The sequence below is a fragment of the Petaurus breviceps genome, unplaced genomic scaffold, assembly GCF_028583685.1.
Source record: "Petaurus breviceps papuanus isolate PSGF00001 unplaced genomic scaffold, PetGlider_PUasm1.0 89488, whole genome shotgun sequence".
Lineage (NCBI taxonomy): Eukaryota > Metazoa > Chordata > Mammalia > Diprotodontia > Petauridae > Petaurus > Petaurus breviceps.
Window position 1 is genome coordinate 152,940 of NW_027187057.1, and position 18,552 is coordinate 171,491.

An 18,552-nucleotide genomic window follows, 5' to 3' on the forward strand; every position below is an offset into this window, starting at 1 on the left:
ATTTGAATAGTACACACAATAAATATATAATGCACACAATAAATGCTGAAGATTCAGAAAAGGGTACTATTTTAGTGGTCTGGCAAAGGTGACACTCCATAGGGGTAGCATTTGGATAAACAGAGGGAAACTTAGAGTTATACATGTGTATATGACATTCTCATATATCTGATATTATTTTTGGGTTCTGCACTATTTCTTAAAATGATCTTGAACACCACAGACTATTTGGTTCTGCTCTAAGTCATATATCAATCAGAAACCAGTTTTCCTTAGTCAGATACTGTCTTGGTATTAGGAGTCACCCTTTTCTAAGAGCTCATATTAGTTCCCTCTGACTATAGATTAAGGATAGGATCATAGGTCATTTAGTTCAATCCCAATTGTATAGATAATGAAACTGAGGCTAACCAAAGAGGTTAAGGAAATTGTTCAATGTCCCAGTTCGATAGCCTCAGATCTGAGATTAGAACCTGGGTCTCCTGACTTCCAAAAGCTGAATCCTGGGAGAAGTTCCTAGAAAAAAACCTTGCTTTGCTGGCACAGAGAGAAAAGTTATCTAGATTATCATCATTACCATCATCACCATCATCATCACCACCAGCACCACCACCACTACCATCACCACTACTATCAACATTTCCATATGCCATTCAGACTCCTAAAACAGATGAGCTCACCCGAAACTGCCCGCCATCCCCATCATCCAGCTCCAGGATATAGCCCTCCACAGGGCTGTGGATAAAAGGTGGCATCCTCCAGGCCAGAGTGACACTGTTATTTCGTGTGCAGCACTTCTCCAGCTGCAGTAAGGGGACAGGAGGCACTGCGACAGGAACTGAGCACAGGTTAGTGTAACCCTATCCTCCCCCATCTGACATCCAAAGGAGGCATCCTAGAATCTGTCCCTTTCCCCACCCAATTAATAATTCTAACCACTGAAAGTCATGGCCATAGAAAACCTACTTGGGTATTGAATCTCTCCTTGACAGTCTGACTGAGCATCTTCAAGGAGTTTGTCAGGAATCCAAAACATATATACACATTTGGTCAGACATTTCATCTTAGAACTTGAAGGAACCTTAAGATTTATGTGTTCCAACATCCATATTTTAAAGATGAAGAAATTAAGGACCAGAAAGATTCAATGACTTCCCCAAAGTCAAACAAAAATTAAGTGGCAGAGCTAGGATTAGAACCCAAGGCTTCCAGCTCATAACCCTTTCCATTATGTCATTCAGAAAGATATTCATTTGAAAACAATCAAAGTAGCCTTAAGGCAGAAGCTTGGTCATAGGGATGCTGAATTAAGTATAGAAACAACAGTCATAACTAGGAATTCTGGTGGCTGAGGCAAATTCAGTTAGGATCAGTGGTGATAGATCACGGTTAGGGGACTGATTTCTAGCTCACATTTATCTGGGAGGTGTGCTCCGCTTCTTCCCCATCTGAAACACATTTTCTTTCTTTTTTGCCTTTTTTTTTTGGAGGGCAATTGGGGTTAAGTGACTTGCCCAAGGTCACACAGCTAGTTTTTTGTGTTAAGTGTCTGAGGCTGGATTTGAACTCAGGTCCTCCTGACTCCGGGGCCGGTGCTCTATGCACTGCGCCACCTAGCTGCCCCTGAAACACATTTTATACCCCTAGCATAGGACCCGCTAGACCCTAGATCCTGAGAGGACCAGAGGCCCTGAAGTTCTTCCCCAAGGATGATCATGATCAGAGGGACTTATTAGCAGTCAAACACTTTCCCCTAAGGCTGTCTGGGAGCTGCATTGCTCATTGTCAGGGGGGATCTTTATCAAGCCCCTAGAGTACCCTTCCTCCATTGAGAAGGAAGGTATCTGGAGGGCCCCTTTTCTCAGGTAGAAAGTGGTCCAAAGAATCCTACTCTTGTCTGCCACTTATCCCCAGTCTGCCTAGGGTTGTGCTGCCCTTGCACCAGTGGATCAGTCCATTTCAGGGATCAGCATCATCTTTCTAGTAGATGCTGTCTCTGCTCACTCCTTTTCTCAGGGTCAATTTGACTCAGGTTTGACTCTAAGTATCTGAGTGCTTTAGAATCAGGGATGGGAATGTTATCCCCTCAAATATGAATGGGAGTATGTTTGGATTTCCACCCCACCCCCCAATCCATTTAAGTTTTATTTTTTAAAAGTAAATACACAGATTCTGATAGATTAGAGCTACTTCATTGGGAATTTGATTGATTGAGACAATACCTTTAGCTCAGGTTCAGGTTTTTCAGTTTGGGGGGTCATGCTTTGGTTTGCTTAAAATTGTTTTGGAATACAGTTTAGCCATGATTTCAGGGACAAGTAGATGCAGACTGACACCTCTAGTTCCTCATTTAAGAACTGAATAAAATCTCAATTTTGCATTTATTTCTTTGTCGTGTGACTATTTCTCTGCTTTTTTCCCCCTTTAAAAATAAATTTCTCACTGTCATTTTCTCTCTCCTTTTGGAAGACAGTGGTTGAATCAGTACAGAACCTTTTGCCTTCACCAAAATTTTTTGGGAAGGTTGAAGTAGACTCCCTACTGTATAATGCTAGTCCTAGGGTCCTATAGGTGAAGGAGGATGTTGAACTTTTATTGGAGCTTTCACCAGCTCTCTGAGCCAAGGCTCTGAAGCAATGGTCAATGTTGCTCCAAGTAGCTTCATTTCTATTGAAGGAGCGGCATTTCCAAACTGTGCCTCCCAACGAACTTAAAAGTTCATCTAGCACCAAACTATGAAAGTGGGCATAAGCTTGGGAATAGGTTCATGGGAAGGGGAAGGGCATTTCTTCAGAGTTTCTCTCTCTTTAAAAAGGATATAGGGGAATGCCTCCAAGGCAAAAATCTCAAGCATCCCAGATTCCACAGAGGTAGTTCAATCCTTTGGTGCCTTAGTTACTGACTAAAGTTCCTTATTCATTTTTCCAAAACACAACTGGAACAACATGCCGATTGGGCTGAGTAGGAGTGGTCTTCCTCCTCTCTCTCATTAGATGATAACTAGGTCTTTGGGGAGGAAAGATGCTCCTTTGAAGCTTCCAGTGACCTTTCTCTGAAGACCAGAGGCAGTAGAGAACTTCACTAGGGACTTGTCTTGCATTCCTTACAGGACTATCTCTATGGATTCTCTGAGCAGCTCTATTAAGGCATCCTATTGAATTTATGAGATTGTTTTCTTTGCTTATTAATCCAAAGTCAGCAATGTGCTCTGTCTCTCTCCTTGGAAATGGTCTTTTGTCCTGATTGAATCCAGTGGTATATCCCTATCCCCCAGCCACTCCAATCTTACTTTTTTTTGGAGGGGGAAGGGCAGGGCAATTGGGGTTAAGTGAGTTGCCCAAGGTCACATGGCTAGTAAGTGGTAAATGTCTGAGGCTGGATTTGAACTCAGGTCCTCCTGACTCCAGGGCTGGTGATCTATTCACTCACCACCTAACAGCCCCAACCTTACTTTTTTTTAAACAGAAGAACTGTGCTTAGTCATTACTATTGTCCTGGATATCATCTACAATGTTGCTACAGGACAAATGTTCACCAAAAGAAGCATTGAACACATGCCCAACCAAAGCTCACCCCTACATTTCATCTGGATGAAGTCCAGCTGATGGATAGCCTGCAGCAGAGGCTCACTGTCCAAGGTCAAGTCAAACTCTGCAGACACCTTGGGCTCCAAAGCTCCTTTGACCCACTGCTCTTGAGACACTTGGACACGCTTGATCAGAGCATCTGAAATCTTAAAGAAAGCATTAGGTTTGGGCTATGAATCTTTAAAAGGAAGAATAAATGGAAAGTTGAGAGGATAGGTTTATTTTCAGCCTTCAGAGCTCAAGGACAGGAAACCATTAAGTGATTTGTTTAGGCTCAGGCACCCTAGATACTTTAGAGAGAGAGAGACAGAGAGACAGAGACAGAGAGAGAGAGAGAGAGAGACAGAGACAGAGAGAGAGACAGAGAGAGAGACAGAGACAGAGATAGAGACAGAGACAGAGAGAGACAGAGAGACAGAGAGAGAGATATGCAGAAACTGAGACAGAAATGCCACATTTTCTCATAAGGTTCATAAAGTGAAGTGGTCAGAAACAAAGTTGAATTCTCTGGTTCTGTCTCTAGCTCTGTTTCTCTCTCTCATTCTACTCTATTTTGAAAATAATATTCCTTTTTTTTAAAAACAATCAGAACCACTATTCATTAATTCATCCTCCCAATATGAGGTCAAGGAAGAGGGTCCTCATGAAATAAGAGGCAGAGAACTAAAAGAGTGTTTTGATTTCTTCATCTAAAAACTGGCTGCTCATATCTTTTGATCCTTTATCAACTGAGGAATGACTTGTATTCTTATAGATTTTAAAAAGTTCTTTATATACTTGAAATATGACTTTTATCTGAGAAACTGTCTATGAAATTTTTCTCCCAATTTTCTGCTTTCCTTCTGATCTTGGCTATATTTGTTTTAGTTATACAAAACCTTTTAAATTTGATGTAAAACTAAAATTATCCATTTTATATCTCACTCTGCTCTCTATCAAAAAAAGCAAATCTTGACTTAATTTTTAAAAAGTGTATACTTAATTACCAATAAATATAAACATTTCAGTCTATAAAGAACAAAAAAACCCACATAATTTTACATGAAACTATGAACTTTTATAAATGTAGTGTTTTTTTAAAGTGTGTATTAAATTTAACTTGGTAGTAATAAACTTGTCCTGTTTGTTTCTGTCAATAAATCAACAAACATGAATTCGTTGACTTTCTACTGTGTACCAGTGACTGTGTCCTCTTAGAAATTCTCATTTTCTTCTGTTCTGTGTATTTTAAAATATTTTACTGATACCCTTCTCTTTCCTTTTTTTATTCTTATTACTTTCCCACTTTTCCATAGAAGCCCTTCCTTGACAATAAATATAGCCAAGAAAAATGACTAGCCACATTGACCACATCTTAAAATGTCTTGTTCTACAGCCCTCATCTCTTTGCCAAGAAGTGGGTGGCTCTTACCTAAGGCCAGGATAAGATTCCAGGAATCTTTGGTTCCTGGGAACATGAACAAGGCATTAGTAGCTCTTAGTAACTTTTCAATTGTCTCTGTAGAGTCCTTCCAGAATAATCAAGGTAATTCATCATTTTCTTTATAGAAAGAGGGTTACAACTTACATCTGCATCCCTGTTGTATTCCAGAAATTGTACAGCTCTGAACTGGTCTGCTATGCTAGGGATTAAATTCTAAATAAGGCTGGCTTGCTCCAGAGTACAACTGGAAATTTATTCCATCCTGTGGGAACTTGCACTTTTGAATATGAGAAGAAATAATAGCATTGGTTTGCCATCAGTGGACACTCTGTTAAACATCCTGACGTCACTGGACCATGCCCAACTTGCTTTACAGAGGTCACTTTACCCTGATCCTTGCCTTTCCTACAGGGGATTTGGCAAAAGAGTAGAAATACGGTTACCAAAACACAAAAATATAGAATCATACAATGTCAGAGCAGGGAGGAAACTCAAAACTCATTCAGTCCAGCAACTCCCATTTCACAGATAAGGAAACTGAGGCCTAGAGAGGTCGAGTGACTTCTTATACTCACTAGCTATCATGAGAGCCAAAACAAGTACGCAGCGCACTTGACCTCTAGGCTAAGGTTCTTTCCATCATTATGAAGGGGGAGAAGAAAACAAGCATTTATATAGTACTTAATATGTGCCCGGCACTATGCTAATCACTTTACAAATGTCTCATTTGATCCTCACAACAATCCACAAGGTAGATGCTGTATCCACATTTTACAGTTGAGGAGAGGCAAATAGAGGTTAAGTAACTTGCCCAGGGTCATATAGCTATTACATGTCTGAGACTGGATTCGAATTCAGATCTTCCTGACTCCAGGATAAGTACTCTATTTACTATACCACCTAGCTACCTCTAGAATATTATAATTTTTTTTTTTTTGCTTTTTTGGAGGGCAGTTAGGGTTAAGTGACTTGCCCAAGGTCACACGGCTAGTAAGTGTTAAGTGTCCGGTCAGATTTGAATTCAAGTCCTCCTGACTCCAAGGCCAGTGCTCTATTCACTGCACCACTTAGCTGCTCCTATAATGTTCTTCTAATAGAAAGCAAAAGGGAAACAATATAATTCCAAATCCATGGAAAAGGGTTTTATTTTTAATTACAAAGTGTGAGTGGGGGCAGTGCTGGTAGAAAAGAGAGGGAAAATTCCCTCCTTTCCCCAGCAAGATCTTAATGAAAACACTTACCTGCAAAAACCCAGAGGGGTCATTTTCTTTGATCACCTCTAGGCAGTATTCCATTAGGCCTGTTGACTGGCGTAACTTCAGTGTACAATGGTTGATCTGGTCCCAAACCACCTGAAAAGAGGAGAAGAGTTCACACTAGGGTATTACCATGTTTTTCTGCCTTTGGAAGAGAATTAAACAAAAAACTAGAGGCAGCCAGGTGGCAAAGTGGATAAAGTACTGAACCTAAAGTCAGGAAGACTCATCTTCCTGCACCAAAAGCTTCAAAGGAAAATACAAGCTGGTTACAGGCCATAGAGGAACTTAAGAAAGATTTTGAAAACCAAATAAGAGAAGTGGAGGAAAAATTGGGAAGAGAAATGAGAACAATGCAAGAAAATTATGAAATGAGAGTCAACAGCCTGACTGAGGAAAATAATACCTTAAAAAACAGACTGACTCAAATGGCAAAGGAGGCCCAAAAAGGCAATGAGGAGAAGAATGCTTTAAAAAGCCAAATTTGCCAGATGGAAAAAGAATCTCAAAAGCTCACTGAGGAGAATCATTGCTTCAGAATTAGATTGGAGCAAATGGAAGCTAATGACTTTATGAGAAATCAAGATGCTATTAAACAGATCCAAACAAATGAAAGAATAGAAAGCAATGTGAAATATCTCATGGGAAAAACCACTGACCTGGAAAATAGATCCAGGAGAGATAATTTAAAAATTATTGGACTGCCTGAAAGCCATGACCAAAGTAAGAACCTAGAAATCATCCTCCAGGAAGTTCTCAAAGAAAACTGCTCTGATGTTTTAGTACCAGTGGGCAAAATAGAGGTTGAAAGAATCCACGGATCACCTCCTGAAAAAGATCCCAAAAAGAAAACTCCTAGGAATATTATAGCCAGTTTCCAGAATTCCCAGATTAAGGAGAGAATATTACAAGCAGCCAGGAAGAAACAATTTGAATATTGTGGAAACACAATCAGGATAACCCAGGATCTAGCAGCTTCTACACTGAGGGATTGAAGGGCTTGGAATATGATATTCCGGAGGGCAAAGGAACTGGGATTAAAACCAAGAGTCACCTACACAGCAAAACTGAGTATCATGTTTCAGGGGAAAATATGGTCATTCAGTGGACTAGAGGACTTTCAAGCATTCTTGCTGAAAAAAACAGAGTTGAATAGAAAATTTGACATTCAGATACAAGAAGCAAGAGAAGCATGAGAAGGTAAACAGGGAAAAGGAATTATAAGGAACTTATCAAAGTTGAACTATTTATATCCCTACATGGAAAAACAATAATTGTAACTTATGAAACTTTTTTCAGTAGTTGAAGGCATTAGAAATATATATATTTGTCTATATATGAGGGTATATGGGCATATGAATGTGTGTATATATGTTTGCAGGTATACATAGATAGAGGGCACAGGACCAATTTAACAGGAAGGAATGATACTTAAAAAGTGAAATTAAGAGGTGAGAGGAATATAATGAGAGGAGATGGGGAGAGACAGATTGGGGTAAACTATCTCATACAGAAGAGGCACGGGAAAATGGTTACAATGGAGGGCAAGAATAGGAAGGCAAAAGGGAATGGGTCAACCTTATTCCCATTGAATTTGGCTTGAGGAGGGAGTGAAATACACACTAAATAGGGTATCTCACCCTCCAGGAGAATAAGGGGGGAAGGGGATGAGAGGGGGGATGAGGGAAGGGAGGGTAGGCTGGGGGGAGGGAAGTTGGAAGCACTCACTTTTGAAAATAGATGGGATCAAAGTAGAGAATAGAACAAGTGGGAGGTGGGATAGGAGGGAGGGAAATATAGTCAGTCTTTTACAATATATCTACTATATTATTGTTTTGCATTAGCCACACATATACAACCTATACTGAACTGCTTATCTTCCCAGTAAGAGTGGGTGACAAGGAAGGAAGGGAATGAATCTGGAACTGAAAGTTTTAAAATCAAATATTCATATATATATGTGTGTGTGTGTGTGTGTGTGTGTGTGTGTGTATATTTATACATATATATACACTATTATTAATACCATCTTACATGTAATTGGGAAATAAGATATACAGGCACTGAGGCATAGAGATCCACTGTAAAAGTAGAAAGGGGTATGGGAGAAAATATGGGAGAGAGCAGATTGGAGGAGGGGATATCCTGTGGGACTGCTATTTTGGGGCAGTGGGTGGGGAAAAACGGGGAGAAAATTTGTAACTCAAAATCTGGTGGAAACGAATGATGTAAATCAGAAGTTAATAAAGCATAAAAAAAAAGAATGGTAGTCACTAAATGGCATCACAAAGAAGCAGACATGACTGAAATGACTGAACAACAACATAAACAATAGACTGTGAGAGGGACAGTAATAATAGTAACTTAAAAAAAATAAGTAGGGAGAGCTGCCTGGCAGTCTTCTCTCTTTGAAATTCTGCATGCAGTCTGCGGTGGGAAACAATGTTGAACGTTTCCCCAATGATCTTGGATTAGCCTCTCAAATATACCTTTCTGAACTCTGAATATAGAAAAAAGCAGAATTGAGATGGTCCAAAGCAGCAGTGATTGGCTCCCTATGTGACTCATGGCTAGTTCAATGGACTTTGGTTTCTTCACATATGCATAGACTTAAAATAGGCTTATAAAGCTCTAAAAAAACCTTACAAATTATTTACTCTTATTTTTCTCCAACTTATTTAGCCATGGCATCCTTTTGATCTTGAAATACATCGACAAAACCCAGGCCACAAATCTGGAATTAAGGAATACCCCAAAGATAAAGAGAGATGGGAAATTTTTGATCAAATTAGAAAAACAAAGTTGATTTTTATACTGAAAAATTCTGGAAATAGTGAGTATTTTGATATAAATATAATTTGTATTAATATTTTAAGAAAAAGAGGATTCACATTTATGGTTTCTCATATGATTTTATTGTCATTACAGGCAACATCAGGGCTGTGGAATATAGTATGGGAAATTCTGACCTAGCCCAGCCTCTTCATTTTATGGATTAGCAAATTAAAGCCCAGAGACATGAAATAATTTGACTGAGGTCACACGGCAAACTAGCTATAGAATTCAGGTCTACATCTGGCCAAGCAGGCCAAAGTTGAACTTATAGGAAAAAATGCTTTGTCAGAATAGTCCCATACTTTAGGGTGACTCTTGTGTCTTTGCATACATCTTTTAAGATTTCTATTACATCTTTTTTTCTTTTGATAAAACTTTATTCTGTAATATTTCACACTGTGTGGATATGAATGGGGAGTCAGCTGCAGTTTCACATACATATATTCTCCCATGTTTCCTGGGTGGATCCTAGGAGCCAACAAAATGAGAAAATACCCACTGTGTCCCTGACTCCTTTATGTTCTGAGTGAGTCTCCACCAGAAAGCCTCTACACATTTAAAGCATACCCAGATCACACTGTCAAGGAGCTTGTATTAATTAGTCAAGATGAGAGACTTCAATGTAATGAGTAGAAGTATAGGTAAATACAATAACTGAAAGAAAGAGTTGGAATTATGTATGTATTTATAGACAGGTATATATTTATAGGCCAGTGAATTTGATAGTAGATAAAAGCTTCCTAGATGGCATAAGCTTGAAGCATGTGGGCTCTAAAAGGGGAGAGATGTGCCTCTGGTATACACTCATGAATGTTTCTGTAAAAAGGGCAAGTGGTTGATGTGATATTTGCTGATTTGCTAAGAACATTAAATTGGAGGAGATGGCAAACCTCTCCAGTGTCTTTGCCAAGAAAACCCCAAATGGGGTCATGAAGAGTCAGACAGCACCGAAATGAATGGACAACAACAAAGAACACTAAACCTCTTTATTCCCTGGAGACTGTGAATGGATACTGAAAAATGGTTTCCTTCTAGTTGACAACTCCCAAGGAAACAGGCCCCCAGTCACTCACCTTCAATTTATGTTCCCGCTCTTTAGTGACTTTGGTGAGTAATTTGGCTTTTTGTCGAGTTAAAGCATCAACCAGAGCATCACACTGAGCAACCAGGCAGGCCTCGTAATCTAGCCCATTTTCCTGGAGGGAATCAAGATTTATCAAGAAGAAAGGTTAAAATGAAATACTGTTACTATAAGGTTTTATCTCTCTCAATTTCCCTGTATCTCAAGCATCTAAGTGGATTCTCAATGTTATATTTCTTTGTGTTTTCTCCCCATCCTCCTTCTTAACCTGTGGCCTTGAAACACTTCATGACTACCTACTTCAGCTTGTTAATAGGGCTAGTCTTTATTGAATCTCTAACAACTCAATGGTTCTACAATTTATTCCTTTTTGAAAGCTTAACAGACCAAAGCTTAGCAAGAATCATAATCTATTTACATAAACATGACTACAAATATGTTGGAGGAAGCTGTGATATAGTGGAAAGATCAATGAACTCAAAGTCTAAGGACCAGTCACTTACTAGCCCCTTGACCTTGAATAAATCCCTTACTAGCTATATGACCCTGGTAAAGCTGCTTAACCTCTCTAAGGAAATTGCTTCGTATAACTATAAAACTCAAACTATGTTACATTATGCATGTTATTATATAAAAGAACACATTGAAGTATCCTTTAAATGTGAATTATAATTATTGTACCTTTTGCTCATTTGAACCTTTGATTTCATGGGTATAGAGAACTATAGTATGGAAATGGCTTCCACTGTTATAGATTGGTGATTGCTTGTAAATTATAATCTAAGAGAGTTTCCTTGAGCTCTGTAAGATTAAGTGACTTGCATATGGTCGATCATACAGTCAATATATGTCAGAGGCAGGAATTGGAACCAGGTGTTCCTGAGTCCTGTGCTGGACCTCTAACCATCACGTTACATGGCTTCTCATTGTGCATATGCTAAGTTCAGAATGTATACATACACAAACATGTAAACATGAAGCATGATTCAGAGGAAAGAACACTGCCTCTGAAGTCAGATGATGTGAGTTCAAATCTTACCTTTGATACTTAGTACCCATGTGACTTTAGGCAAGTCTATTTCAGGTATTCAGTTTTTTTCTTCTATAAAATGAGAGGGTTAAACTAGATGGTCTTTAAAGTTTCTTGCAATTTCCTTCCTTCCTTCCTTCCTTCCTTCCTTCCTTCCTTCCTTCCTTCCTTCCTTCCTTCCTTCCTTCCTTCCTTCCTTCCTTCCTTCCTCTGTGTGTGTCTGTCTGTCTATAGTCTTATTATAAAAGGGTAGTAGTTATTCACCTCACTGACCCCTCATTATCAGGTGAGAACACATCTTTATATAATTAAACAATTAGAAGATAGATATCTTTTTTTTTTTAAAGCAATCGGGGTTAAGTAACTTGCTCAAGGTTAAACGGCCAGTTATTTTGTGTGGGTGCCGAGTATCTGAGGTCAGAACCGATCCCAGGTCTCCTGACACTGGGGCCGGTGCTCTTACTCACTGAGCCACCTGGCTGCCTCCTGAATCACTCATTCTTAAAAGGCATTTCAACTAGGTGTGACAGGAAGTCTGTTTGGATTTATTGAGAGACTTGGTCATATTCTATAGGGTTTCTATAAAACCATAAAGCTAATTTCTACTCAAGGAATTGAGTTTCTGGCAGTTTAGTGTTGGAAACCTTTTATCCAAGCCCCTGAAAAGAAATAGACTTAGAGGGAGAATAGGGATTTATTGTCAACCTGGGTCTCCCACCCACTCTCCACCTTGGTTAGAGGAGAACCTTGGGAACTTGAGAACATCAGAATATTTGGACTTTGCACTGGTATCTGAGCAGTGTTCCTGGAACAGCTAATGGCAGCATCTACATCAGAATCCAAGAACAGATTAGACTGAAGGAGAAAAGGCTGAGCAACCTAGGCAGAAAAGTTATATCATATCATATTTTTATCCTAATGTTTCAAAGGGAACATCACGAGGACTCCACAAAAGGAAGAAAAGGACTTTCAGAATCTGTGAGTTACTTACTCCCTTTGTGTTCTAAGCTTGAGTACACCTTCCCCTGGATTCTGTATGTACTTGTGTTGTAGACTTTAGGGAGGGGGAATGTTTTGTACCTATGTATTGTAGTGAATGTCTATTTCTAAATGCTAATTAAGTTTGAGTAACTGATATCAATTGATAATCAGGTAAAACACACTAGTGGGGGCTCATGAGCAATGATATTAGAAGCCCCCACCCTTCAGGGTTAACTCTAGAGCAGGGGTCAGCAAACTACACCCAGAATGCCAAACCTGACCAACCCCTGTTTTTGTACAGCCAGTCAGCTAAGAATAATTTCTATGTTTTAAAATACAATAAAACTTTTTAAAGATATAAAAAACCATTTTTAGCTTGCAGATGGTAGATGTCAGCAATAGTTTGTCAACTTCTTTTCTAGAGCTCTGAGAGGATGAAGTAGCCACCCTCTGGGGACATAGCCTTGCAGCATGAGTAAGGACTGAGAAGTTAGCTCCAGAATATGTGCCACACTATTACATAGCACATATTTGCTACTAAAGTCCTATCTGACCACTTCTGTTGGAATAAAAATTTATTTTTGAGTTGTCATAGTGGAATGTAAGCATGGGCATGATTTTTCAAACTGGAAAGACCTCAAGTACAGACCTTCTGACAAATTGTGTGCCTGTCATCCAAGAATCAGCGTAGCTAAATTCAGAGAGCCTTATCCCCAGAAGGTTGGCTACCAATAGAAGAAATTTTTGGCCCTAGAAAGTCATGAAATCTGTTTCAATGGAATAAATTCTATAATCTACAAAATCACAGATCTTCTCAGCTACTGAAAAATAATATATCATATATCTCTCTTTCTCTGAAAATGAAGGAGTTAGGTAAGATGCTCTTATTGTACTAGCCAAATCCCAATTAGTGTGAATAATGAATCCTGGGAGGTGGATGTAAGTATGAAAATCAGTGCCATTCAATTGATTCAAAGTTACAATTATATAAAATACAGAAATTGCTTTTAGTCAAATGGAGATGCACAATGCAAATTTGAATAATGCTACCACCTTATAGAATTTATTATTTATATCACTCTCAACATACCTGTATTTATGTTATCCTTGAGATGAAAAGAAATTTAAAGGTCATTTAACCTAACCCCCTCATCTTACAGATGAACAATTTAAGATCTAAAGATTCTTTCTAACTTTAATATTCTTATAGATCAAAGATTTTTGGGTTGGAGGTGATCACATATAATACAATTCCTTAATTTTACAAATGGGGAACCTGAGGTTCAATAAAGTTAAGTGACTTGTCAGTATCAGAGACAGCATTTGAAAGCAGGTCCTCTGCCCTGCTCCTTGCATCATCCTCCTTATGACAGTCATAATACTTTATGTTAGTTTTTATTTAAATAAGTTTCCTTTTTTTTCTTAGGTGTCAGGTAGTTGTCAATATCTTACTTTTGTCATATTTACAAGGGTCAAGGCTGGAGCGTCATTTTATAACCAATACAACCTTTGGAAATGAACCTGTTATGCTATTCCTGACTCATCACTTAATATTTCCCTCCCAGGAGAGGGTTTGAGGGGAGTCATCCTTCAATGGTCCCAGGATATCCTTACCTGGATCTGCTGAAGTATGTTCTTGAGCTGAACTAGGAACTCTTTAGCTTCCTTTGCCTTATCAGAAACACCATTCAATGCTTGAGATAGCTGTGCCTAAACCGTAATATACAGATATAGAATAAATAGAAATTAGAAATAAGCAGGGGACAAAATTCACATTTAATAAGGAATTCTTCCATTTAAAGAGCACATCTCTCTGCAAAACTCAGACAATACTGTAGATACAATCATACTAACAATAATTGATATTTATTTTTAAGGTTTGCAAAGACCTTGACATACATTATTTCGTTTAGAGCCACAATAGTCCTGTGAGGGAGATGCTATTATTATTTTTTATATAGATTAGGAAATTGAAGTTCTTGGAAACTAGGGGACTTGCTCATGAACATACAGCTAGTATAGAAAATGACATTTGAACCTAAGTATTTAAGCTACCTAACTCAGGTGATTTGGGTAGGTGGGTGGATGGAAATGTGTTATAAGCCTTAAAGACTCATAAAATGATTATTCAGCATTTTTCACCTGGTCACATCTACAATGTTCACTAGTCACTGTAGGGTACATATAAATAGGCTATGGCTCCTGCCTTCAAGGAGCATGCAATCTAATAGGAGGTATATGACATATACACAAATGATAAATAGAAATAATACCAATAAAGAGACTAGATTTTATAAATTTAATAAAAATTGGTAGTCAGAAGAGGGGAGAGGCAAGGGGACCTATTTGGCTACACTAAAGCTCTCTCATCCTGTCCTTTTCAGCTGTCCTTTCCCCAGGACTCTAAGAAGCACAGCTTATGCACAGTGGAAGCGTGCAGCACCAGCTGCTTGTCAATTTGTTGCCAATCCTTCTGATTCTTACTAGTCTCGGGGAAAAATAAAATGAAGAATAATAGAATCTTAGCATAAGAAGGGATTAGAGGTCATCAAGTGTAGGACCACGAGTGCTCTTTGTGGTTCTTTATACTTAATTCATGCTTCTCTAAAACAGATATTAGTATAAAGCAAAATATTAACAGTTTTTGTGGTACAGAGAATTGGAGACAAAGTGAGTTATTATAGATTGAGGAATGACTAAACAAAATGTGGTACAGAATATAATGGAATATTATTGCATAGTAAAAACATGATAAATACGAGGCATTTAGAGGAATATGGGAAGATTCACAAATTGATATAGTAGAGTGAGGAGAGCAGAAGCAGGAAAACAATCTAGATAATTACTGACCGAACCAAATGATTGTAAGATTGTATGATTGTAAACTTCTTGAGGACAGGAATTATCTTTTGCCTCTTTTTATCTCCCCAGCACTTGGCACAGTGCCTGGCACATAGTAGGTGCTTAACAAGTGTTAATTGAATTGAAAATTTGAATATGAATGTGATAGACTAGTACTATGCACTATTGTGTACTATTGTGAAATGGGGAAATAGATGCTTTCAAAGAAGTATGGAAAAACTTTTGTGAACTGCTACAGAATGAAGTAAGCAGAATCAGAAGAATAACTTATATTATACTATCAATATTATAAAAATGAACAATTTTGAAGGTTTTTATGAATGATGAATACATTTTATAAATTTATTTATAAATATGATGAAGAATGAAATGAGCAGATTTAGAGAATAATTTACCCAATAATAATAACACTTAAAAAACAACTTTGAAAGCTTCAAGAACTATGATCAATCCAATTCCTATCCAGGATTCTGGAGGACCAATGATGAAGCATGTTACTACCTCCTCATACAGAGATGATAGACTCAGGGCGTAGAATGGGATATATTTTTTTGAATACAGACAATGAGGCAATGTTTTATTTGATTGTGCATATTAATTATGACAAACTTATTTTTATTTTTTCAATGGGGTGGAGGATGAGAAAAATATATTTCTTTTAATGAAAAACACATATATACACACATATATATGCATATGCATGCACACACATATATAAACATATACAAGACAATTTACAAGATAAACTTTTGAGGTGGTGATGGTAATATCCTGATAAGTGTCTTGCTGGCAGGATTGGAAGATAACCTCATGGTTCAGTTAGCACATTCCTGCTAATCATAGTCTTACAGTCTGACTTCTTAGTTATACTTGTTAGTGCCAGTTTGAGGTTTAAAGATGGCTCAGGCTCTAATGAATCTAAAAATCAGCTTCTTGAACATAATAATATATGTACCCTAGATTGCTTGAACTCCTCACTGATGATCAAGTGGAAGAAAGGTAATACATAGATGGAGCCCTTGTCTGGAAGTGGGGAAATCTTGGTTCTTTTTCCAGGTTGAGAAGCCAACAGATTGAGGAATCACAAACATGCTAGCCAATATGATTGTGGGGAAAACAATGGATTTGGAGTAAGAAAATCTGTGATATCATCTTGATATTTATTGTCTGTGTGACCATGATCAAGTCACTTGACTTTTCTGGGTCTCAGTTTTCTTATCTGTAAAATCAAGGGATTAGATTTTATTTCTAAAGTCTTGTTACAAATCCTATGATAATTTAACAAAATGTCAGATGCACTGAACTCATGGAACAAGGAAACAGAGAAACAGATGGAATTTATGCAGATGAGACTGCTTTATAAAGCTGTGCTCAAGAAAAGAGGTCACATCTCTTCTTCACCTTCCCTGAGGTAAGTCAGGTCAAGAATTGAGTTCTAGCTGAGAGTCCTCAGGGTGACATATGGAATAGAGGAACATAAGAATTGTCACTCGAGGTCAAACCAAAGACTTATTTAGCCCAGGCTTCCATTTCTGGCAATGGCCCAAAGAAACAATTTGTCTGATAGCATGGTCTCTGTCTGATGTAACATTATCCTCCTAGCTTAGTAACCTACACAGACCAGTTCTAGCTCCCCCTTTAATAACTCTTTTTAAAAATTTATTTGTTTGTTTACTTTTAGTTTACAAGATTCAATTCCACAATTCCTTGAGTTTCACATTTTGTCCCCCTTCCTTCCTTCCTTCCTTTCCCTCCCCACCATGGAGGCATACAGTCAAGTATAGGATCTGTAAATACATTCACATTATACATTAGTCAGGTTATAAAGACGGATTTTATCAGATGGAATGAAAAATGGTAGAGAGGACATAAAACCAAGCAAGAAAAGGAAAAAGATCAGGTAGTTTGCTTCCATCTGGATATAAACTCAGTTCTTTCTAGTTCTTTCTCTGGATGTAGACATCTCTCTCCATTATGAGTCTTTTGGGATTGACTTATATCACTGCATTGCACAGAAGAGTCCAGTCCATCAAAGCTGGTCATCACACATACGTTGTGTCTGTAATTGTGTACAAATTTCTCCTGTTTCTACTCTTCTCACTCAGCATCAGTTCGCATAAGCCTCTCCAGGTAAATATGAAGTCCATCTGCTCCTCATTTCTTATAGCACAATAGTATTCCATAACATGCATATACCACAACTTGTTCAGCCATTCCCCAATTGATGGGCACCTCCTTAATTTCCTATTCTTTGCCACCACAAAAAGAGCTGATATAAACATTTTTGTACATGTGGGTCTTTCTCCCACTTCTGTGATCTCTTTGGGACATTACCCTAGGAGTGGTATTGCTGGGTCAAAGGATATGAAATTATTTATAGCCCTTTGGGCATAATTCCAGATTGCTCTCCAGAAAGGCTCTCCATCCTCTCCAGCATTTGTCATTTTCCTATTTTGTCATTTTAGCCAATCTGACTGGTGAGATGTGGTACCTCAGAGTTGTTTTGATTTGCATTTATCTAATCAATAGTGATTTAGAGCATTTCTTCATGTGCTTATAGATAGCTTTAATTTCTTTCTCTGAAAATTGCCTGTTCATATCCTTTGATCATTTATCAATTGGGGAATGACTTGTATTCTTATAGATTTGACTCAATTCTCTGTATATTTTAGAAATGAGTCCTTTGTCAGAGATATAGGCTGTAAAAATTCTTTCCCAATTTCCCACCTCCCTCTTAATCTTGGTTACATTGGCTTTGTTTGTACACAAGCTTTTCAATTTCATGTAGTCAAAATCATCCATTTTACATTTTATAATGTTCTCTAATTCTTGTTTAGTCATAAAGTCTTTCCTTCTCCACAAATCTGACAGGAAACTATTCCTTGGTTTCCGAGACTGCTTACAGTATCAACCTTTATCCCTAGATCATGCACTCATTTGGACTTGATTTTGGTATATGGTGTTAGATAATGGTCTATGCCCAGTTTCTGCCATACTATATTCCAGTTTTCCCAGCAGTTTTTGTCAAATAGTGAGTTCTTATCCCCAAAACTGGGGTCTTGGGGTTTATCAAACAATAGATTACTATAATCGTTGACTTCTGAATCTCGTGTGCCTAATCTATTCCATTGATCCACTCCTCTATCCCTCAGCCAGTCCCAAGTAGTTTTGAGGACTGCTGCTTTATAATACAGATTGAAATCTGGTATAGCTAGTCCACCTTCCCTAGCATTTCTTTTCATTAATTCCCTTGATATTCTGGACCATTTATTCTTCCAAATGAATTTTCCTACTATTTTTTCTAGCTCTATAAAGTAGTTTTTTGGTAAATTAATTTATATGGCACTAAATATATAATTTAATTTAGGTAAAATTGTCATTTTTATTATATTAGCTCAACCCAGCCATGACCAATTGATATTTTTCCAATTAGTTAGATCTGACTTTATTTGTGTGAAAAGTGTTTTGTAGTTGTGGTCATATAGGTCCTGAGTTTG

General features: G+C 38.0%; 1 protein-coding gene across 7 annotated transcripts in view; it reads right to left on the minus strand.

The window, feature by feature from the left end:
• Window positions 1-18,552, minus strand: part of TRIM67 (tripartite motif containing 67) — an 81,854-nt gene that overhangs the window by 23,244 nt on the left and 40,058 nt on the right. For 4 of the 7 annotated variants that reach the window (XM_069107251.1, XM_069107250.1, XM_069107247.1 and 1 more), the window contains exons 4-8: window positions 13,808-13,903; window positions 10,175-10,297; window positions 6,252-6,362; window positions 3,580-3,733; window positions 681-838 (exon numbers count right to left, since the gene is read on the minus strand). In XM_069107251.1, coding sequence (XP_068963352.1) covers window positions 681-838; window positions 3,580-3,733; window positions 6,252-6,362; window positions 10,175-10,297; window positions 13,808-13,903 — 642 coding nt within the window. Of the gene's footprint in view, window positions 1-680; window positions 839-3,573; window positions 3,734-6,251; window positions 6,363-10,174; window positions 10,298-13,807; window positions 13,904-18,552 lie in introns of all 7 variants that reach the window. The other 3 variants (XM_069107248.1, XM_069107245.1, XM_069107246.1) reach the window with 2 other exon arrangements.